General features: G+C 48.7%; 1 protein-coding gene across 2 annotated transcripts in view; it reads right to left on the reverse strand.

The window, feature by feature from the left end:
- Positions 1–23828, reverse strand: part of Bap60 (Brahma-associated protein 60) — a 149910-nt gene that overhangs the window by 54420 nt on the left and 71662 nt on the right. The window contains exon 6 of one of the 2 annotated variants that reach the window (XM_084595829.1): positions 10143–10451. The exons of the other annotated variant lie outside the window; for it this stretch is intronic. Coding sequence (XP_084451955.1) covers positions 10143–10451 — 309 coding nt within the window. The remainder of the gene's footprint in view (positions 1–10142; positions 10452–23828) is intronic. 2 annotated transcript variants of the gene reach the window in all.

Here is a 23828-nt window from a genome sequence, read left to right on the forward strand (position 1 = left end):
TGCTGGCCGCCGTCTTTTTCTCGCCATAGGAGGCTTGCGCTTCCGTTTTACGAAGGCGTGCTTCGTCGAAAATTTATTTTCAAACGAGCAACCATCCATCCGTATCGTGGGAGTAGCAAAAGGTCCGAATTCACGTGCCAAATAAACAAGCCGACGTGGTTTGTGAAGCAGACACCAGCGTGACAGCGTCCCACTGCGGTTGCCAGCCTGCCCGGTGCCGCAGCAGCAGCCAATGGGTAGACGCCTTTCAACACGGCAACCAATCGGAGGCGCGCTTTCATCGTAGGGCCCGTGTGACCACCTCTGGCAGACCCACGCTTCTTTTGTGTTTGTGCGATTGTTACAAAATGGCGACGACCGAAGAATTCAGAAACGGAAACGGCGAGACTTTGAGCTTTCGAACGATCCCAAGATGGCGGCGCTCGGTGGCGGGAAAGATGAGATATGGCTCTGTGAACTGCGGTGATTTTGCGTGATTTAAAGCTGTTTTCTCGCCCTGTGCACTGACAAATTACTTTTTTTTGGGCACTTTTAATGCGTTTTCAGCCAAACCATTTTGATACAACGTAGATTAGGTGTTGCAGATACCGAAACGGGTGGTTTCCGAAAATCAATTTTTTTCGCGATTTTCGTGATCTGATCCCCGCATCCCCCCTTAATGCACATTGGGACTCAATACGTACAACGATAGCAGCAAGGGTGGAAACAGTCTTTACTTTTTGACGTGAAAACAACAAACGTAGCTCAGCGGCTATGAAACTCCTTGTATCAGTTTTTGGATGCGGTTATGCACAAGAATATGTTGCATGTCAGGCATCAGAACTTGGTGTGATTTGAACATCCTGGATTCCTGCAGCGAGATGACGATGCTTGCTTAGCAAGCTCAGGCATTTGTCGCGCACTCGAGAATGTTTTCTCTTCAGGGGGCAAAGGAGTCACTTTTGTCTTCATGAGCTTGGCTGGAGGTTCTTCAAAAATACCTCGGTCTGGCATGAAGGTAGTGTGAGGGGGCCATCTTAAACTTCAGCAATCCTAGAATGTCTTTTTTTGGTCTGCACAGAAGAAGTGAATCTTTTTTGTATTGTAGCCATGAATTTATTGCAGCCAAGTAATAGATCGTACTGGTCTTTTGTGTTGTGGGATACTGGCTCAGCATGCGATCTGAAAAAGCCATGTTGCAGTAGTACTCGTCTACTATAGCTGGTCGAGGCACATCTTTGTACATTTTTTCTTTCTTGAACCACCTTCGACATGATCCCATAGGCTCCTGGCCTATGTGAGTGGATGCCAAAGTAATTACTTTGTCAAACCATTTTACAAGGCACACTCCTGAAGCATTGTTCACTGTCTGACTACTTGCTCCCCAGCCTTTCTTGATAAGAGACTTGTCGTCTTCAAACTTAGTACCCTTTGGAAGAGAGCATTTTGGCGGGCTAGTTGGTGCATAAGAGAGGTGAAGAAAAACAGCGCGAAAACGAAGACGAGACCACAGAACACAGGTGCTGACTAGCAACTGACATTTATTTACGAACAGAAGGAATTTAAAGTCACAAAACAATTCAGGTTGTTATCAGAGTGATACAAAGTTGAGATTCCTTGACGCAGAATAGGCGTGTGTGAAAAGATTTTGAGACAAAATAAAGCTTGTCTCATTTGGAAAAAAACTGGCACATCCCTGTGGGCGTAAAAAGTGACAAAAATGCTGGAAATTACGGATAAAAAAGATTGTCGAGGTAGGCAAGTTCCTTTTTGTGCAGCGATATAGACGGGGTGCTGACACAATCATCCCCTATCTTAAATATGCATAAGGCCTCAAATATCTCACGTGTGCTTCTTATGCTGTATCTTCTTATGACACTGCACCTGTCTAGGGCAGGACGGCAACCGCGGCATGAGGCACAATGAACTGCCATGTTGTTTCCGGTTCCGCTCTTGAGGTCTCTCTTGTGTTCCAACAACCAGTCGTTGATACAACGACCAGTCTGGCCCACATAACATCTACCACACGATAAAGGAATCTTATAGGCAACACCAGTCTTGCATGGGACAAACGAATCCCTGTGTTTTTTAGAGCATTCAGCCTTCCTCTTCTGTGGCATGTTCAGCCTGCGGCAAAGTCGGGCAAGTTTGTTATAGGCCGAGAATACCAGACGAACCCCTGCTCTGCCGACTATCTTCTTTAGCCTGTGAGAGAAGCGATGAATGTAGGGCACGACGGCTTTGTTTACATCAGTGCGGCAACTGGTCTTGGCTGTGCAGTTCCCTCGCAGATCATTTAGCAACTTTTCGGCAATGTTCCGCAGCACATGGGAGGGATACCCTGCTGATTCGAGCCTCTGTATCTGGGCCTGTAGTGGAACTGGCTTCATGCTCGCAGGGCCTCTCGACGGCGCTTCTCATGACAGTCTTGACGATGCCTTGTTTTACCAGCTTCGAATGTGACGAGGTGAATGAAAGAAGCTGCTTCTGTGAGCGTGGCTCATATCGCCAGCAAACGTGGTCTGGGAAGAGGAACGGATTTGGCTGTCGATGGGAACTTCCTTGGTTAACTTGAGTGTGTCAGAAAATGATTCAAAAATCTTATTTAGGTCACCGAGAACCTCCGGTGAGCTTGCTTTGAAAAGAATTAAAAAATCATCTACAAATCTGAAAACTTTAATCACTCCGGTGCACTGAAGGACTTCAGCTAGCTGTCTGTCATATCGGGAAAGCAGAAGGTCGCTAAGGGCGGGAGCAAAGCATGACCCGATGCAAACACCCTCCTTCTGGATGTATAGTTGTTCATCATAGCTGACAAAGGTTGACTTCAAATAGTAGGACATTAGTTCCAGAAAGGAGGAAACATTGGTTCCACAACTGTTTTGGAATTTGACAACTCCGTAAGCCTCAATGGTTTCATTGAAAACATTGCATATCGAGACATGCAGCAAGGAATAATACAGGTCCTTTATGTCTATGGAGAATGTGATCGCTCCTTTCAGCTGACCGTTTTTTAGGAACTCAGACACGTCAGACACGTGCCCCAGTGCACCGTACATAGACAACAAACTTTCTGAGGCAACCGCTCCATTCCCATGTCCACCAAACCAAAATGCGCACCTCGGATCGAGTCAAGGCGACAACATACGCTGGTAAATAATATGTTTACTAGCTTGACCATAGCGCACAGGCTACAGGAAAAAAAAAATCATATTTGAAATCAGCATGAAAAATTCACTAAGGCTGTGAATTTTTATTACAATTTGCCAAAAAATAACAAAGATAGCTTAAGACCCATGTCCCCCATTAACGCCCGCAGCCGCCATAGCTTACGCTATGCCGCATGTTCAGCACAAGGATGCTCGACTCTTGTAAAAGAAAAAGAAAAGTCTGCCACTTCTTAACGTCCTCAGCCGCCATAGCTTACGCTATGCCGCATGTTCAGCACAAGGATGCTCGACTCTTGTAAAAGAAAAAGAAAAGTCTGCCACTTCTTAACGTCCTCAGCCGCCATAGCTTACGCTATGCCGCATGTTCAGCACAAGGATGCTCGACTCTTGTAAAAGAAAAAGAAAAGTCTGCCACTTCTTAACGTCCTCAGCCGCCATAGCTTACGCTATGCCGCATGTTCAGCACAAGGATGCTCGACTCTTGTAAAAGAAAAAGAAAAGTCTGCCACTTCTTAACGTCCTCAGCCGCCATAGCTTACGCTATGCCGCATGTTCAGCACAAGGATGCTCGACTCTTGTAAAAGAAAAAGAAAAGTCTGCCACTTCTTAACGTCCTCAGCCGCCATAGCTTACGCTATGCCGCATGTTCAGCACAAGGATGCTCGACTCTTGTAAAAGAAAAAGAAAAGTCTGCCACTTCTTAACGTCCTCAGCCGCCATAGCTTACGCTATGCCGCATGTTCAGCACAAGGATGCTCGACTCTTGTAAAAGAAAAAGAAAAGTCTGCCACTTCTTAACGTCCTCAGCCGCCATAGCTTACGCTATGCCGCATGTTCAGCACAAGGATGCTCGACTCTTGTAAAAGAAAAAGAAAAGTCTGCCACTTCTTAACGTCCTCAGCCGCCATAGCTTACGCTATGCCGCATGTTCAGCACAAGGATGCTCGACTCTTGTAAAAGAAAAAGAAAAGTCTGCCACTTCTTAACGTCCTCAGCCGCCATAGCTTACGCTATGCCGCATGTTCAGCACAAGGATGCTCGACTCTTGTAAAAGAAAAAGAAAAGTCTGCCACTTCTTAACGTCCTCAGCCGCCATAGCTTACGCTATGCCGCATGTTCAGCACAAGGATGCTCGACTCTTGTAAAAGAAAAAGAAAAGTCTGCCACTTCTTAACGTCCTCAGCCGCCATAGCTTACGCTATGCCGCATGTTCAGCACAAGGATGCTCGACTCTTGTAAAAGAAAAAGAAAAGTCTGCCACTTCTTAACGTCCTCAGCCGCCATAGCTTACGCTATGCCGCATGTTCAGCACAAGGATGCTCGACTCTTGTAAAAGAAAAAGAAAAGTCTGCCACTTCTTAACGTCCTCAGCCGCCATAGCTTACGCTATGCCGCATGTTCAGCACAAGGATGCTCGACTCTTGTAAAAGAAAAAGAAAAGTCTGCCACTTCTTAACGTCCTCAGCCGCCATAGCTTACGCTATGCTGAACGTTCAGCACAACAAGGATGATCAACTCTCGCAAAAGAAAAAATCATCTGCCGCTTCATATAGTCCACAGTCGATAGCTTAGGTACGCTACGCCGCACGTTCAGCACAAGGATGGTCGACTCCTGAAAAAAAAAAAAAAAAAAAAAAATCTGCCGCTTTTTAACATCCGCCGCCCAATAAGGATGGTCGACTCTCAAAAAAAATTTTAAAAATAAAATCTGCCGCTTCTTAAAGTCTGCAACCGCCGTAGCTTGCGCTATGCCACATGTTCAGCACAACAAGAATGGTTGACTCTCACAAAAAAAAAAAAAAAAAAAAACAATATCTGCGACTTCTTAACTTCCGCAACCGCCATAGCTTGCGCTATGCCGCAAGTTTAGCACGACAATGCACGTCAGCTGCGGTGCACAGAGGGTTCACAACACACGCTGGAGAAAGCGTCCGACGTTCTGTCTGGCACGGGCAGAGATGACTGCAAGAGAGAGGACTGCAGATGAGAGGATGAAAGCAGAGAGAGAGGACTGCGTGCTGCTGCAAATGAAGACTGGGAAAGAGTGGAAGGAGAGAGATAGCTTGGCAGAAGAATGGGCACACCCTTGAGCTTCGCTTTATCGCGTTTTTCCCCTCTCCCGAACACCCCGGCTGCACTGGCTGCGTCCGCTCTGTACTGGCCATTCCCAAACCGGTTTCCTCTTGTTCCTTCATGCATGTGGCCTCAAAAGACACGTGCTGGCACGCGGCTACCGATCACTGCAGATGCACGCGCCTTTGGAGAAGGGGTGCGGTGCTGCCCTAGGTCAGCTGTCACCGAACTATTCCTTCTCATTTCTTCTGTGTGTGGCTTGAAAATGTCACGCGGCATACGGCCGAGGGTGAAGGTTCCAGTGCGTGGTGCTGAGTTGGATATATCGAACGACCGATGGACTAGGATATACGATGCAGCTTTCCTATACTTTTACATGAGATTTTCAAGCTAACCAAAATTTGAATTATCCAGGTTCGACTGCAGTTGTATCTGCTACTGTAACAAGTGGGTTACACTGTGCTTCATCCTTTCTGTGCAGCACAGGAGGGCTGACTCATGCTCTCTGTAAGCCTTTTTGACAAGGCCCCCTGCGCACTTCTGGCCCTACCTGATCACCATGCACATCCGTGCAGGCAGATGGCGATAGCTGTCAAGAACACCATTTTTCAGGTGACTGCGTCCCACAAGGACCACTCCCGGAGGGCACCAAATTTTGTGAAAAAGGCCGATTCTGGCAGATGCAATGTGACATACTTGCATACTTGTGCATGTGACTTACACCACCAAATTAACACTGCGTCACAAATGCGACATCTGGGCCCGCATTCAGAGTTCCTTATCGAATTGTCGCCATCTCACATGACCTCGAGTTACCTGATTCGTGAAAACGCCAGAACATGACGTTGCCACCTCTTCCAGTTCCATAGTGGCAACACCCGGCTCCGGCGTTTCGACCTATCAGATTGGCTTGAAATCACGTGAGATAGCGACACTTGGATAACGACGCAAACTCGGAATACAGGCCCTGGTCAGGTGCTTCATCCTAGGCTTACACCGAGTGGCCAACCGGACATGCTACTCGTTTTAAGCAAAAAAAGAAGTAGGGTTTGTGAAATACAAAATTTTGAAATATGTTTGGTATTTAATTCATATTTGTATTAAAAAAAGTAATATTTGGATTTTTTTTAATATTAAAAAATGACCAAATACAGCAAAACTTTGAAATTCCCCACAGTTTCACACAATGCTAGAACTGCACAGTGCAAAAATGCAGTCAAGTATCCGCAATACCCAACGGGGCCATTTTGTCAAGAGGGACTTTCCCTTGCAAACAACGATCGTTCATCAGATAAAATTGCTGTGCTTCCTGTTTTTAGCTCACTTTCAATGAGATTGGGGTGGTGGTGCTACAGTCGACCCTTGATAATGGGCCTCAGCATAGCCATACAACCTTGTGCATAGCATGTGATCACATCATAACAATTCAGAAATAAAAAATAAACAATAACAACTCCAAGTTGATACATTTACACACCAAGGTGGTGGCCCTAGAGCTAACTATGTTTGGCAGTGTAGAGCAGCTTCAAACTTTACAGGCCCATTCGATAATTCGAGCTTTCAGTTCAACATCATCATCAGCAGCAGCCTGACTATACCCACTGCAGGGCGAAGGCCTCTCCCATATTTCTCCACTTAACCCGGTTCTGTGCTAACTGCATCCACTTGACCCCTGCGAACTTCTTAACCTCATCCACCCACCTAACTTTCTGCCGCCCCCTGCTATGCTTTCCTTCCCTTGGAATCCAGTTTGTTACCTTAGCCAGGGGTTCTCAAACTGGGTTCCACGGGCTGTCTTCTTGTGTTCCGCGAGAATTCTCAAAGCTCAGGGCAAGCACTGCTCTCAAAGAGAAATTTAATGGTGAAGGCTTGGTGAAATTTTGGATGGAGACTGCTCCACTGTTTCCATGCCTCTTTGAAAGGGCAGTGGAGATTTCGCATCCCTTTGCAACTACATATGCATGTGAACAGGCATTTTCAGCCCTGGCCTATCTGAAGAACAAGCGCCGTCTTGACCCGGCAGCTGATATGAGACTGGCTCTGAGTGCTACTGAGCCACGCTTTGACTTGCTCTTAAAAGGGAAGAAGTACCACCCATCACATTAGTATTTGTACTAATCTGTGCAATAAATATTTAACCTTTGCAACTCTCTCTTTGCAAAAATGCACTCGACAACACTGCTGGTAAGTGAAGGCAGCTTATTCCCTGCAACTTATTGAAGGCTCTTGGGGTTCCTCCAAGCAAAAAAGTTTGAGAACCCCTGCCCTAAGTGACCATCGGTTATCCTCTCTTCGCACTACATGTCCTGCCCATGCCGATTTCCTCTTCTTAAGGGGGGACACGGGTCTTTCGGACCAAAAAATCGCGAAAAAATCACTTTTTAGAAAATGTGATTTGCGAAATCTACCTATCTGCTAAGTTTTTCATCTCTAGGGTCGGTATTTTAGTCACAATGCCAATTTACATAATCGATGTCACCCAAATTTGGGACGAAAACGACCCATGAAACAACCATTTTCCACGAGGCGTAGCTCCCATTTTGTGCGCGGCACCGTCGCCATCTTGGTCTCATTCGAAAGAGCTGCCTTTCATCTTCAAATTGCCGCCTCTACTGCTTACATTCGCTCATTGGTCGCATAAAACATTGCAAAAAAGAAAACGTGGCATCTGCAATCCCATTGGCTTTCGGGGTGCACGTGACGATAAGGCGTCACCGCATTGGTGGAGCTGGCTGACGGCGTCTGCTCGGTGCGCCCGAGCCGCGGGGAGACGGCGGAGACGTGACCGTCGTGACGACGGCCGCGCTTGGTTCTGAACCGCGAGGTGCATTCACGGCAAGAATTTGTGAAAAAAGTGAAAATAATAGTTAATTAATCATCTCAAGTGATGCCCTGCCCTGGCTGTGCTAGCTCAGGCCGACGAAAGTCGTGTGCCGAACGATCGTGTGTACGAGCCTGAAGTAGGCCTAGCGTGTTCCCTAGCATGGGAGACTGCTACTGCCAGCAGTCGCACCCGCCGCGACAGTGATGCGGAGGAAAGATAAGCTCAAAACGGAAAAAGCTTGAACTCTCGCCAACTCCAGCAACGAAGCGGTAGACGGATTGTTTTTGTGACGATGACGGCAGCGTGGCGGACGGTCCGCTTGGCGAGGCGGAGTTCACGATCGTCAGATCTAAACAGTTTGCCGAGATTGGCGAAGCGTAAAAGATACAGAGGCGATATTGGCATTTAAAAAAGTGAACGGGGATAAGAAATCGCCATCAAACTTATTCTCCAATACGTAAAGTGCGGGACACGTCGTCTTCGTAGAGCTCGCCGTGTGTTTGCGCCGATCGGACCTCGTTCATAGTCCTTAGTGAATGCCCTTGCTTCCAGTGCAATGCAGAGCACTGGGAAGCAGCAAACAGCTCCAAATTACATTTCTTTTCCGCAATAAACGTTCCTCACCGCGGTCTTGATGCGAGGACGTAGCAAAACGACGTAAGTAAAAAAAAAAAGAAAAGTCGCTACCTGCATGCGACTCGCGCAGCCGAAAAAGTGAAAACTGAATGTGCTGCAACTGCAGATCAAAATGAAAGAGGCGACACTTGGACGTTGGAAAGCAAAGAGACAACATTCCCGGAGGTTTATAGCCATTTTAAATTGTAAATGTGTGCACTGCACCAGTGAATGTCTGTTAAATAATCCCGTTTCTTTTTTGCTCTTTTCTCAAAACATGCATTGTCGACCACTTGCAGTTTTGCAGCCTTAATATTTCGGCACCTATTGCAGATAGAGTAATAATTTCTTTTTCAGCATAAAGTCAAATATGCAAAGCACACAATGTTGCTAGTAGATTTTTTAATTTCTTGTTCAAAATTTTTAAAATGGCTTTTTTTTTTGTGACCATTATATGCTATATTTTGACCTTTGAACTTTGAGCAATTATTTCTTGTTTTATTGCATAACAATCAAAAACTGCTTGCAACATTGTGTTCCTCATTCTTTCTAGTGTCCATCAATGTGTTCATCTGAAGTTTTTCTTCAGTGGTCATTTTGTAATTGTTCTTGTAATCAGCCTGATTATACCCACTGCAGGGCGAAGGCCTCTCCCATATTTCTCCACTTAACCCGGTACTGTGCTAGCTGCATCCACTTGACCCCTGCAAACTTCTTAATCTCATCTGCCCACCTAACTTTCTGCCGCCCCTTGCTACGCTTTCCTTCCCTTGGAATCCAGTTTGTTACCCTCAGCGACCATCGGTTATCCTCTCTTCGCACTACATGTCCTGCCCATGTCCATTTCTTCTTCTTAATTTCTACTAGAATGTCGGTAACTTGAGTTATTTCTCTGACCCACTCTGTACGCTTTCTATCTCTTAATGTTCTTGTAAAAATTAGACTAATTGGTGTAATTATCTCATGAAATAATTGGATCACAAAAGAAATAATTGCAGTTTTGGAATCTGCACAAAAAACTGCACAAACCCACCAAGTTGCATCAATTTTGATTGGTAAATAAGGAAAATAGTTTTAAGACCAGTGCCCCCCCTTAATTTCCACTAGAATGTCAATAACTTGAGTTATTTCTCCTGACCCACTCTGCACACTTCCTATCTCTTAATGTTACCCCTGCCATTTTTCTTTCCATAGCCCTCTGAGCTGTCCTCAACTTAAGTAGAACCCTCTTGGTTAGCCTTCACGTTTCAGCCCCATAGGTGAGTGCAGGTAAGATGCAACTGTTGTATACTTTCCTCTTGAGCGATACTGGTAAGCTGCTAGTCATAACCTGTGAGTGCTTGCCAAATACGCTCCATCCCAATCTTATTCTTCTTGTTATTTCCTTGTCATGGTCCGGATCTGCGGTTACTACCTGTCCTGGCTTTCAGTTAACTTGGACAATTTTTCCCAGAGCCCTGAGTGCAGAGTCGGCTATATACCTGGAATCCGTCTGTCTCTGTGGTGGTGGGCGTACGGTGCCACTCGACCAGGTGGTTGTCTGGCCCATACAGCTCCTTGTCCAGCTCGATGACGAGGCTCTTGAAGAAGGAGGAGAACTTGCGCTTGGCCCCACGTGCAGACTCCCCCTTGGGCTGCTCCTCCAGCAGGCGGCCCTCCACACGCAGCTCCCACGAGGGCACCGTCCCACCCTCCACACCACCACCGTCCACTCCTCCACCGTCCACCTCCCCACACAGCTTGCCCGGATAAAAGGTGTTGGAGATGAAGATGCGCAACTTCCGCTTTTGCTGCAAAGGTGGTCTGCTTTCAGAACAACCAAGAATTGTGAAATTCGCAATTCTTGGATGAATGCAGGATGCTGTATTGGGCAAGTTGGAAGTAGTTCATATTGTGGAATAGTGCAAAAAAGACTGAGGACGGGCGCTGCACCCACTCTTTCCTCGGTCCTTTGTCTCTTTTGGACTATTCCACAATATGTCTATAGGTTGACAAGGATGGTGCAACTCTCAAAAAGCATAATGCGGCCCTGCACCCCATCAAAAGGCAGCAAATCATCTGATTAGACTCTAACTCTATGCTAACAAGCATGTGCTACCTGAAATTAAAATAAAAAATCCCATTCACATCTGGCCTAAACATGCTAAACTGCCCGTTACTTTTTTCCTCACCTGTGGTTCTGCACCACGTCAGCAGTATTGCCAAGACAAACGTGCAAAATCCCCACTGTGTGCCAGCGGCAGCCAGGAAAACAGAAAAAATGAGCTTTAATTCCCTCGCCCACCTCACGCCCATTCTCAGATGAGACCTAAGAGAATATAAAAAAAGAGCTGCAGTGGAGACATCACAGAGGAAGCGAAGCCACACGGCACCACCTTGTGGTGGGCAAAAAAAAGAAAAAGACGCTGGGCCCCCCGCATGCTAGGAGGCCGGACACCATTTCACGTGCCATGATTTTTCTTACCCAAAACAATGTTTTTATAAACTCGAGCACTTCAAAACGCTGACGCAACAAACGTGGTCGCATCCTCCATAGCATACAGATGCACAATTAGGCGCCATGGGATCACATTCCACAGGTGAGTTGGAAGTTGGGGGAGGAGTTCACTTTCAGCGGCAGCTAATACAGCTCGTTCGGTCAAAAAGCCGTCAACAGAGTAGCAGCAATAACAGCATTAGTCAGTAGCAGTAGTTAGTAATAGATCAGCCCCGCAAGTCAGAAATGATCAGGAGCTGCGTGAAAAAATTGTATCATGTGAATTTGTTGTTCTAGTAATTGATTAGTGTTATAGACTATGACAAGTTAATGCAATTATTGTAATTAACTGATTAATTGATAAAATAAAAAAAAACGAAAAATTGTAAAACGGGGGTTCAAAGGTGTCAAACTACTCAGAATAAAAAGCCAAAGCATAGTGATGCTATGAAAATGGAAGTGAATATTGTTGTGTGCCCGCCTAGAGATAGACGCAGAAGAACGCCCCTTGCCCCGGCGCTCTTTTGTTCTCTAACCCTCGCGCTGGCGTCTCGCACACGTCCCGCGTCTCTTCTTTTTCTGGCGCGGTGCTCCTCGGCGTGTGCCGTAACATCGTTCCACCAAGGGGGGGGGGAAGTGTCGGTGAGCTGCTGCAGGCGCTCCACTTATGGGGCAGCATTTCGTGGGGAAGGCAATGAGGCAGCAGGCGACGACAGTAGTGGTGATGACCTGGTATCTAAGTCGGAGTCAATGCTGGCGCCGTTGACATATCGCTTCATGTTTGACACATGCTCCGGGAAAATGTGGTGCACACCGCATGGTCGATGCTCGGGGAGGTCTTCGAGGTGGTATGTCACGGGGCCGAGCCGTTCAACGACACGGTAAGGGCCGCGGTATCGGGGCGTGAGCTTCGTGGCACGGCCAGTCGCGCGGATGGTGCGCCGAACGAGGACCAAGTCACCGGACCGGAAGGAGGGAAGTGGTGGTGCTGCCGCATTGGCCACTTGCACACGCGCATGAGCCGTGAAAAGGTTGCGCTGAGCGTCGAGGCGAGCTTAATGGAGTCAGTTGGTGACGCAGTCTGATGGGGAAGGCCCAACTGCACGTCGAGAGGGATGGAGGGTGTTCTGCCATAGACGACTGAGAACGGCGTGACATGCATTGTTTCTTGCCTCGCAGTGTTGAGTGCGAAAGCTGTCGCAGAAACAAAACGATCCCAGTTTCTGTGGGACGGAGCCACATAGGAGGCGAGTATATCCGTGAGGGTGCGGTTAAGGGGAGATGCGGGTCTTAGAACGGCCGAAATGGTCAAAAAATTGATTTTGAGAAACACCCATTTTCTGAAGGTTTAACCTTTCGAGCACATGCACTCAAATTATTAACACTGAAGTCGGTCAGAAAATGCGATAAAATCGGTTTTCAAAATATCACGGCAGCCGCGAAATGCCCCCCGAGAAGAAAAAATTTGTTCGAAATTCTCACGCGCGCCGCGGGTGTTCCAGCCGGCCGATTGCCTCCATCTTGGGCTTGGTTTGAAGCTGTTTTCTTTGCGCGCAACTTGCGCTATCTCAAAATGGCGTCACTCAAGCAGTATGGCTGCGAGCGCCGGTTTTCCGAAGGCCGTTTATGGTCTCTGATTGGCTGTCACGCGGCACGCTTTTCAAGAGCGCCGTTCCGCGTCTCCTATTTGGCTGGCGTGACCAGCACGTCGGTTTTTTTTTCTTTCTGTTTTGCGTTCGGCGCCGTGGCTGCCTATTCACGTGCGTCTGTGTTTGCGCTCGCGTTTCTCGAAGCACCATTTTGTGCCGATCATATTTTCTTTTTTTCCCCTTGATCAAGATGCCGACAACGGTAGATTGTAACCGTGCACGCAACGAGCTTTTGGAAGCCGTAAGAAACAGGCGTAGGCGTGGAACAAAAGCCGCAAACGTGCTGTCGGGACTTGCGTTACGACGATACCACGGGTTCAAATTACAGTGCGAACTGCATCCTGGATCACGATGCACTGATGCCGCTGCCGCGTACTACTCTACTCTATGACAAAGCCGACGCATTGTGTTGAGCGGTCGGCGCAAAGTCCGTTTTGTCGGGAAATTCTCGAGTTGCACCGCAGCCGCCTCAGCGCGGAATGCGATGCCAGTACAGAGTTCGCAATTGTGGACATGAAAGCGTTAACAACGTTATTGCGCACACAAAATGTGGAACCTGCGGCGAGATCGCGAAGATGCGAGCAGTCAATCGCACAAGCATCACAACGGACCTTTTCAGGGCCACCCAACTGTTTGCCACAGGCCCCCTTGGCACGGGACCGCTAGTTCCCTCAAGAAACCGTTTGCAGGGCTCAAGATATTATCCTTGGAGCTGGACATCCTTGCCCCGCGCTCTCGTCAGCTTTAAAAAAAAAAATAAATAAATAAAGTAAACCCATAACTTTACGATTTTTCTTTTTGTTTTACAATTAAGTCATGTACGCATCTTCAAAATTTTTAGGAAATGTTTTGTTGGATGGAATAAGACACTTTTTGTTTTATTTTGCAGGGGGACAGATAGGGAACACTGAAATAAAATCTGCACTTGAAGATTCCTCCTAAAATTTTCTGCAGTCAGAGTCAAAACTTCAAATGCGATTTTCTCAACTTCATATTTTTTGCCAACATGACTAGCCTTACGGAACTTTTCATCACGTTCTTGTGGTATAATTTTAACAAGTCTTACACCGTTGCATTCAAGAACTGAACTGTGGAGCTATGCTATTTTTATGTTGCTAGGTTGAACATATCAAATTTGGGGGAGAGTAATGTCAGCTAATTATATTTAAAAATTATGGGGCATCGGCATAATTGGACATTTTTATATGGTAACGCACCTCAGTGATAATATAAATAGCATAGCTCCACATGGCAGGTCTTTGGCAACAGCCACATTTTAATCAAAGCCAAATAATATTGAGGGAAAGTGTCTTAATCACCCGTAAAAAATGACCTAATTAGGCATCAGTTATGTTTCCATAGTATGAAAACTAATTGAGATATTGTAAAACAAATTATATTTTTGAAAACAGCAGGAAGAAATACATATACACACCGAATTTCCCATTGTGATATCTCTAATAATAAAAAAAAATATTTTAAGACCAGGGTCTCCCCATAACACGCTCCACGAGGCCATTGCACTGGGGATGATTGACGGATGTAGTGGAATGCGCAATGCCGAAGGAGCGGAGGGCTCGCTCAAATTCCTGGGACATAAAGCAGCTCCCACGGTCCGTGATGAGGCGTCGGGGCCCACCATGCCGGAGAACGAGATGCTGTTCCACAAACAAAACGGCATGAGCGGAAGAGGTGACTGGAACGGGCAGTGCTTCGACCCACTTGGAAAAGTAGTCGATCGCAACCAGAATATACCTGTTTCCGGCGGGCGTCTTCAGGAATGGGCCCAAATGGTCCAGTCCAACCAGTTCGAAAGGTGAACTCGGTGGCGAAAAAGCCTGCGGGGGTGGCTTGGTTATTCGTGTGGACGATTTCCGGTATTGGCATGTCTGGCAGGACGCAACGTGTTCCTTGACGTCTCTGGACATATTAGGCCACCACAAGCGCTCCGACACTCGTGCGTAGGTCTTGTAGCGACCAAGGTGACCGGCCGTGGGAGCGTCGTGTAGGCCGCGCAAGACTTGCGACCGCAGTGTTGCTGGCACCACTGGCAACCACACGGGTGGTCGACCATGGAGCCGCCTCACATGACACAAGAGATTATCTTTAATTCGATAGACACGGCGCAGTTTACGGAGACCTGCGCTGGCGGCAGTGCCAAGGGATTGGACTATGGCCGCAATGTCGAGATCTTGTGTTTATGCAGTCCTAAAATCCGTCAAAGCCGTCACGGGACAAGGGTGGCGAGAAAGGAAATCGGCACCTTGATGGGCAGAACCGCGCCAATGCACTATGGTGAAATCGTACTCTTGAAGTTGCAGTGACCAGAGTGCAATCTTGGCATTTAAGTGTTTGGCAGACTGCAGCCAAGTGAGAGCACTATTGTCCGTGACTATGGCAAAATGACGGCCGTACAGGTAGGGACGGAACTCAACGGCCCAGACAACGGCGAGGCACTCGAGTTCCGAAGAGTGGCGGCGGCGCTCTACGTCGGAAAGCTGGCAGCTGGCATAACTTTGTGGTCACCAGACTCGTCTTCCTGCAGAAGGACAGCGCCGAGCCCATTTTGGCTGGCATCCGTGTGGAGGACGATGAGGGCAGATTCGTCGTAGTGGGCCAATGTGGGAGGCTTGAGGAGGGCGTGCTTGACGTCAAGGAACGCGAGCTGTTGGCCCGGCGTCCAACTCCATGCTGCATTCTTCTTCAGCAGGGCGGTCAACGGAGCGCTTCGCTTGGCAAAGTCCGGAATGAAACGACGAAAATACGAAGCAAATCCAAGGAAACTTTTGAGCTCCTTGGCGGTGGTGGGAGCTTCGTAAGCTGTAAGCGCTTTTAGTTTTTCAGGGTCGGGACGGATGCCATGCCGGCTCACAACGTTACCCAAGTATGTCACCTCTGCAAAACCGAAGAAACATTTCTTTGGTTTTAAGCGAAGCCCAGCAGAGGTAAGGGCTTCGAGGACGAGTTTGAGTCGCGTTTGGTGTTCTTCAAACGTAGCCGTGTAGACAATTACGTCGTCCAGGTACACCAATGCCATAGTCCACTTCATATTGCCTAAGACGCGGTCCATGAGGAGCTGAAAGGTAGCTGGAGCATTCGAGAGACTGAAGGGCATACGGATGAAAAGGTAAAGGCCGTCGGGAGTCACGAAAGCCGTCTTTTCCGCATCATCGGGGTGAACAGGCACCTGTTAGTAGCCCAAGAGCAGATCTAGGGTGGAAAAATAACGGGCCCCCTTCAGGCGATCAAGTGCATTGTCGAGGCGCGGAAGAGGGTACACGTCGAGGTGAGTAATAGCATTTAACTTGCGATAATCAACGCAGAAGCGGAGTGTTCCATCCTTCTTGCGCACAAGAACTACAGGGGAGGACCAAGGGCTACAAGACGGGGCAATGATTCCCTGGTCAAGCATGTCGCATACGTGCTGCTGAATGACTCTCCGTTTGGCTGGCGCTACACGGCAAGGTTGGTGATGAATGGGCCCGCGGTTTTCGGTGTTGATCCGGTGTTGAGCCCAGGAAGTGCAAACCGAGTTCACTGGCGCTTAGAGCAAAGCAACTGCGATGTTCGAGCAGCAAGGCCTTGAGAGAGGCAAGCTCCGCGCCGGTGAGGGTGGAGCCAAAGTTAAATGTTTCCCATGGTAGGACCGCCGGCACTGGAGGGTGCTGAGGCGGTGCTTCAAGTTGCAGAGACGCAACCGGTGATCCCGAGTTCAGGATTGAGGCTGTACCCAATTGAGTGCAGGAGTCAGCACAAGAGGTGCGCAGCTGATGTTAAGCATAAATACGTGGGCCCTCCTTTGAGCACAGGCAGAAGGCTTCGAGGGCAGGTCATCTCACGGGCTGGAGCTGAACACCGGATGGGTTTGAAAAGCACGTCTGCTGTGATCGGACTGTCAAGCTTGGCATACACCCACGTTGCCGCACCCGGTGGCAGAGTCATGGCGGACGCTACAGTCACGGTAGTGACGTCGATTGGCTTGACTCGAAGTGGCCACTTCGTTGCGAGGTAACACACAGATTCTGACACACGCTTGGTCGCCGAAGCCAGGGACTGCCACAGGGCAACACCGAGACTGGAAATCCGGCTAAGCCAACCCGGCCCACACAGAGTTCGGCTCGCCCGTGGTTCTGTAGTGGTAAAATTAAGGACGACTCCGGCTTGCTGGCACCACCCGCACCCAAGGACCACTGGCCAAATAGGGCTGTCTGCTACAACAAACTCGGTGGAGAGGGTCTTTCCGAGCGCTGTCAGATTGACGCTGACACGTCTGACTTGCTCCACCGGGGCACCGTTAAAAGCTAAGAGCCGGGTTTTGGCGGCTGGAAGAAGCCGGTGGGGCTCGTTAACAATAAACGATTTGTCCAGCACATTGACAGCCGCTCCGGTGTCGACCAAGGCCTCTACGTGCCGGTCAAGCAGAGCGACGTCGACGAATACGTAGGGAGCTTCAGTTGTTATCGAAGCAGACGAAAGGAGGGGACAAGGAGAACGAAAGAGTGTGGGGATGGACGGAGCACAGTCCCTCGCGTAGTGCCCCCTCAGGCCGCAGCGGAAGCAGGTCGTGCGAGCATCGTTACGCCCACATCGGTTAGAGGCCACTGTAGGGTCTGCCAATCGAGGAATCTGCACCGAGACGGTGCGCGCGGCAGACGGTGGTGACCCATGCGTGGCCAACAAAGTCAATTCCGCCTCGATGGCGAGCGCCATGGCGGCGCGGACGGACTCAGAACGGCCAAAACGGACCAAGTGCTGCACCTCAGGGAGACGGATGGCGTCGACAAATGCCTCGGTGCCGACCAGGGCCACGACGTTCTGAGGTGCCCCCGGCAGCGACTGCAGAACCAGCCGCTCAATGGCGGCGGCGAGGTCCTAGTATGTCTCCCCGGGCTCTTGACGGCGGGCTCGCAGGCGGTGGTACTGCGCACAGGGTTGACCTGAAGCACTGTAGTGGTCGGACAGGAGGCCCACCAGGACGGTGTAAGAGCCCAGCTGGTCGGGCAGCACGTTCTGCAGCAGCTGAGTTGCGCGGCCTCTCAATTTGGAGACGAGCATCCATGCCTTCATTTGCTCGTCCCAGCCTCCCGCCGTCGCAATACCTTCCAGTAGGATGCGGTAAGCATCCCACGAGATAGTGCCGTCAAACGTGGGTAATTCCACTACGTCCAATGATGTACCCACGCCGAGCACGTTATTGGCGGCTACGACAGCAGGCCCAGTGACGGCAGGGCTGGAGGCAGCGGTGGCAGTGACGCCTAAAGACTCATGACCTGTGTTCGGCTCGGCTGGCACAAGGCGACGGAAGTCGCGCCGGAGAGCTTCCATCTTCACAGCCTGGGTAGTCAGACGAGCCTCCCATGCGTCCATCCACTGAGTAACTACATCCAGGAGGCGCTCAATACTGCCATCCAGCTGCTGCGAAGGACCGAGCCCCTCCGAGCGTCTAGGTCTAGCTGCGCCAGCCACTGTGTCGTCGGCGCAATCGCCTCGTGGCAGAGTCCTGTCGTCTGGCACGTCGGGTCCTTGACTTTGGGAGCGGGTGAGCGGCATGATCCCACTTCTGACACCAAAATGTTGTGGGACGCTGTGCCCACCTAGAGATAGACGCAAAAGAACGAAGGACATTAGGCAAACACCACTTGCCCCGGCGCTCTTCTTTTGTTCTCTAACCCTCGCACTGGTGCCGCACGCTCGTCTCGCGCTCGTCCCGCGTCTCTTCTTTTTCTGGCGCAGCGCTCCTCGGCGCGCGCCGTAACAATATTTGATCAATTATTTGAAATAATTGAAACTGAAAAATTGGACGTTCAAATGTGTCACATGCTCAGAATGAGAAGTGAATGCTTGATGATGCTGATTACACAAATTTAGTGTATGTAATTGAATACCTAACTGAGACAACTGAAAAATGAAAAGTCACTCGTAAATTTCAAAAACCAGTAAAATGACAAGCTGGTGAAAGCAACTATCGCGAAACATGAACGGCAAAAAACCATAATGAAAGGCGAAGTGGTGACACACACTGTGCATATTTCCACGCAGCCTAGGCTTTGTTATCATCCGTCCCAGCGTAACACGGCCACACGCTGGACTGCCTTATCGACAAGACACAGCGCCACCGCTGCGTCACCCGAGGCATGCGTCACCGACGGCGGCTACAAGAACAGGCTGCCCGGCTGGAAAGCATGGCTTTTTCATTCTGCTTCGGAGACGAGTGTGGCATTAGTATGCTTGTTCGCTACCACTGTTAATCGAATAAACAGTCCTCACGTTTTTATGTTGGGCTCCGTCCTTCATCTGAAAGGACATGCCACAGCAGCATTTTTCCTCAAAAACTTCAAACCAATGTTGAAAACTAAGGAGACGCTTAAGCTCCACTGTTAAAGCCATTATCACACATATGGACAATGTTTTTAACCTTAGAAATTATTTTTTATTTCTATTTTTATTTTTTAAGTTTTTTTATGCACCGATACTTTGCACCAGCAATTATTGGCTTTAGCATCTTTGAATGCATTTTTCATTTTTTATTTTCAATTAATTGATCACACACACTAAAGTTTTAGTTAGCATGATCAAGCATTGGCTTTTCATTCTGTGCATTGGGTACCTTCAACCCTGTTGCAATTTCTCAATTATTTCAATTAATTGATCAATTACACTAGCTAAATTTCCTTATTCAATACTGTCAAGCATTCACTTTTCGCTATCATTTTGACAATGAACCTTTTTCCAATTTTACATTTTTCAATTATTTCAATGAATTGTTGATCAATTGCACACTCGCAATTTCCTAAGTTAGCATCAAGCCCTGGCTTTTCATTGAGCATTTTGATACCTTTCACCAACTTTCTTAATTTTTCATTTTTCAATTATTCAATAACTGATCAATTACACATTCTAAATTTTCTTAACATCAAGCATTGGGTTTTCATTCTGAGCATTTTGACACCTTAGAACCCCCCCTTTTTCCAGTTTTTTTTCATTTCATTACTTCAGAACTTAATGAATTACATGCTTTCATTAACCCTATCGCTGTCGGGCATTTCTGGCCGTGATGTACCCCCAATGTCGGCTTGGTTTCAGGGAATGAGCATATCAGGGAACAAGCATAGCGATTTATTTTTCATTATGACTGCTATACAAATAACAGTCAATGGAATATGCACATTTCAGTGCTCAGCAAGTTTTATTAACATCATTATCAGCCTAATTAGCAATTAGATAAATGAGGATAATATAAGAAAAAACTGCTCGATACTTCTTGAGAGTTCGAATCTGAGCTTGGCTCGTATTCATAATCAGAAGAGCCATCGCTCCAGTTTGCAGTCGAAGGTTCCGCGCGGTCAGCCATCCGAAAGTAATCGAGCGCACGAGGGTGCACTTTCAGTGGCCCACAAAACGGAGAGAAATGGCACGTTGTGAAATCAAGATGAGTTAAAGCTCAGCTACTTTGGTCATCTGATGAGAAGAGAGGAGTCGCTGGAGAAAGATTTGATGTTTGGAAAGGTTGAGGGTCGCTGGAGAAGGGGTAGGCAGCGAACGCGATGGTTAGATGGCATTCTCGAGGCATTGCAGATGAAGCTATGTGACGTTAAGAAGATAGTGAGAGACCGGAAAGCGTGGCGTGACATGGTCCATAGGGTCACGAAGAGTCGGACACGACTGAACGCCTGAACTGAACTGAACTGAACTGAAATCAAGATGACAGAGGAAGATGGAAAGAGGCTGAAACAACCTCCTTTGTTGCTGATAGCAGCAAGCAAGACCCCGGCAAGAGACAGAGCGAAAGCAGCGATCGAGTCATGTGTCGACCTATTGGTGAGGTAACGGAGCGAGACCCTGAACGCGACGTGTCATAGCAGACACGCCAACAGAGTAAAAATAAAAACCTACAAACCTGCCGTAGATGGCACAATTAAAGCCCCTCAATAAACTAAAAGTAGCGCCAACATGTGAAGTTTGCCACCCGCCTCCTCTCCGGCGCTCTCCTTCTTCGTTTGACCCTCTCATTGGATGATCGCCGCCACGTGCTCGCGCGCGCTTTTTTTTGCTGGGCACGCAGCTTCCTCCTTTCCAGCGGTGCGGGCGGCGCGCGCGCGGCGCATATCGCCGTGTGTTTTGCTGCCACGCGGACTGCTGCTAAATTGTTCTCCTCCGCCGGCTACTTACTGTTTTTTTCAAGCATGTTGCGCACTTTGGCCGGCGGCTGGTAGAAGCACCAACGCAGACATCGCGTACGAATGGTGTCACACACTGACAGTTGAAAGCGGAACCGTTTCAGCGCAAAATATTAAAAAAAAACCTGCTACCACGCTTCTCAAGTTTAACGGTAGCTTACAATTCAGTCAAACCTGCAAAGAAACCACACAGACTGCAGCTTCCGCCGCCCAGTTAGTCCGCCTTTTGCGCGAGTGTTCTGCAGATGCGCGAAGTCGTAGCGGCGACCGATGGAAACACATTGGACGGCGTCGACGGCGTTTCTCGGCGCTGCCAGTGCACGGGGGCTGGCGGCACCGGGCGGCACGGTGGCCGTCACAGGCTTGGCAAAGCAATGCCAACCACATCTGCCGGGTACGGTTGCCACTCTCTAAGCGTGTCAAGATGCAAGACACAGCTTTTCAGGTTTCCTTCGGCGAGCCGCGGCCAACAACGACGTGTAGCTTGAATTAGGGCCACCAAGCGTCAAGATGTGAATGGCCGACCTTAGCAACCGACTGCGTACTCTCGACTGTGCGAAAAACACTTCGTTACAGGTATGTATGCATCTAAAGGAAATGTGCATGATGAAAAGTATCTACCGGAGTTTGCACCAAGCCTGTAACCCACCAGTGATAGCCGCAATGAGCATTTGTTCAGCGCGTCTGATGGCGATGTATTTTGTCGTTTGTTTTCTTTATATGCGAAGGGGCCGGGTAGCGCAGATATCACAGGTGGCTGTGTGCGCTAGACCGTAATATTTAGCATGTTTTATCGCGACTGCCGCCTGACTAAAAAGAAAAAAGAATTGGGCGTTTGTTGTGATGCACCACCGTTCACGAGCCGATTGGTTGAGCTGGTCATGAGGTTCCCGAACGGCAGTGCATTAAAACGCCGTATTTTTTTTCTTGTTAGTGAGGTGGCAGTCACGATAAAACATGCTAAATATTACGGCCTAGCGCACACAGCCACCTGTGATATCTAAGCTACCTAGCCCTTTCGCACATAAAGAAAAGAAACGACAAAATACATCGCCTTCAGGCCCCGGCGCAACTACAGCAATCACGCACCGAAGAAATCCTTATTGCAGCTATCACTGGTGCGCTACAGTCTGGGTGAAAACTCCAGCAGTTACTTTTCATCATGCATATTTCGTTTAGATGCATACATACCTGTAGTATCTGCGTTTTTGCCTCTCGGAGCACATGACGCACTTGACACTCTTGCACGACGCACAATATATTTTCTTTTTTAATTAAAGGCTCGCCTTCGTGGAAGCCAAGGCACCCTGATTTTGTTGCTTTGGTGTACGCAATCAGATGCACTTCGTTAGGGAGCTTGATAATCGTCGTCTTCGTGCAACCGTTTGCAACGGGAAGCAAACTGCTCGGCACAATAAATGAGTCTCCTGGAGGGTTCATGTTCATTCACTTGCAGAGTGGATCGCTCTGGACGTAGAACAGGGTTGGTTCCTGACAGAGATGCGCATCTGATATGTAGGAGATGCACATGTGTCATCAAGTTGTTGATTCCGCAGAAATCGCGGCGGAGGCAGAAAGGAACGATGTGGATCCTTTCACAACAGAATGACCATTCTCTGTGCACCGAGAACATTTTCACCACTGCGACCACATCCGTTCTGACTCCTGAGGGCAGAAACCGGCTACAGCGCTGAATCATCCGTTGCCAGAAAAATGCCGCGCGTTTCCTGCAGGTGTGCATTCCGGCCGGAATAATGCCCTTTTCAGGGGGTGTGTATATGTGCCTCTCTGCCGAGCTTCGTAGATGAAATCCTATAGCTGCACGATTGTAGATGATGCGAGAAGGAAGCGACGCCCATTGCACCATGCCGGCGCCGCGGCGACCGCGTTGTGCTCGGTAACTCAGACACCCCGCGCATATGCGCCGCTCGAAGTCACAGGAGAAGATTCCACCTAGCTCTGCAGCATCAACAAACCCCTGGCTGCTTTGCCCTTTGAGATCCCTCTCTCTGTCTCTCTGCCTCCGCGCTCTCCTGTCTGCCGAAAACCTACACGCTGAGAGCGTCTCATTTTCTCACGTCGATTACGGCCCGTGCTACACGCTCTTACAATACGCAGATAGTATATGCGTACGTGCGTTACGAGTGGATTGTGAAAACGCTCTACATTCCCCCATACTATGTGAACATGATATGCTGCAATCACTGTCACTACTCTCCACCACACGGCCAAAAAAGGGGGAAGCTTTCGCTTTCTACCTGCGTTGGCGTGGCCATTTCGTATGGTGTGCTTTCGCGTCGTCTGCTACACTGCCGCCCAATGCGTTTCTCGCCCGCTCCCGCATGGTGGCGCCACATCCTCCCGCAAAAGGTGGATTCTGATCTGCAGCTGAAGTTGAAAATAGATGGAAGACAACTGCTGCCACACTTCTCAAGTTTACCGGCAGCTCGCAAACCAGTCAACGCTGCAAAGAAACCATACACAGACTGTTGCTAAACTGTTCCTGTCCGCCACCTAGTTACAAATTTTTTAAAGCATGCCGCTGAGTTTGGCCAAGGGTAACGAACTACGGACACACTGAGATTACGGCGATTTGAACCAACGCTGAAATTGCGTACATGTGGTGTAAGACACTCAGAGCTGAAACTATTTTGGCGGAAAATCCCTGTCAACATTCGGTACTTATGTTTCAACAGTGAGCAATATTTTAACCTGAACACACTTCGACAAAATGCAAGCTGAAATGCTCTGGTGAGACCCGGCGCCAGCGCTTTCACCGGCGCACGCCCGCCGGGCGCACTGATTGAGACGGCCGTGGCCGGCGCCTGCTCCGGAAAGCGCGCGCTAGTCGCGCACCCCGTAGGT

This window comes from Amblyomma maculatum, chromosome 2 (genome assembly GCF_055883805.1).
Source record: "Amblyomma maculatum isolate TAMU_Amacu chromosome 2, ASM5588380v1, whole genome shotgun sequence".
Classification (NCBI taxonomy): domain Eukaryota; kingdom Metazoa; phylum Arthropoda; class Arachnida; order Ixodida; family Ixodidae; genus Amblyomma; species Amblyomma maculatum.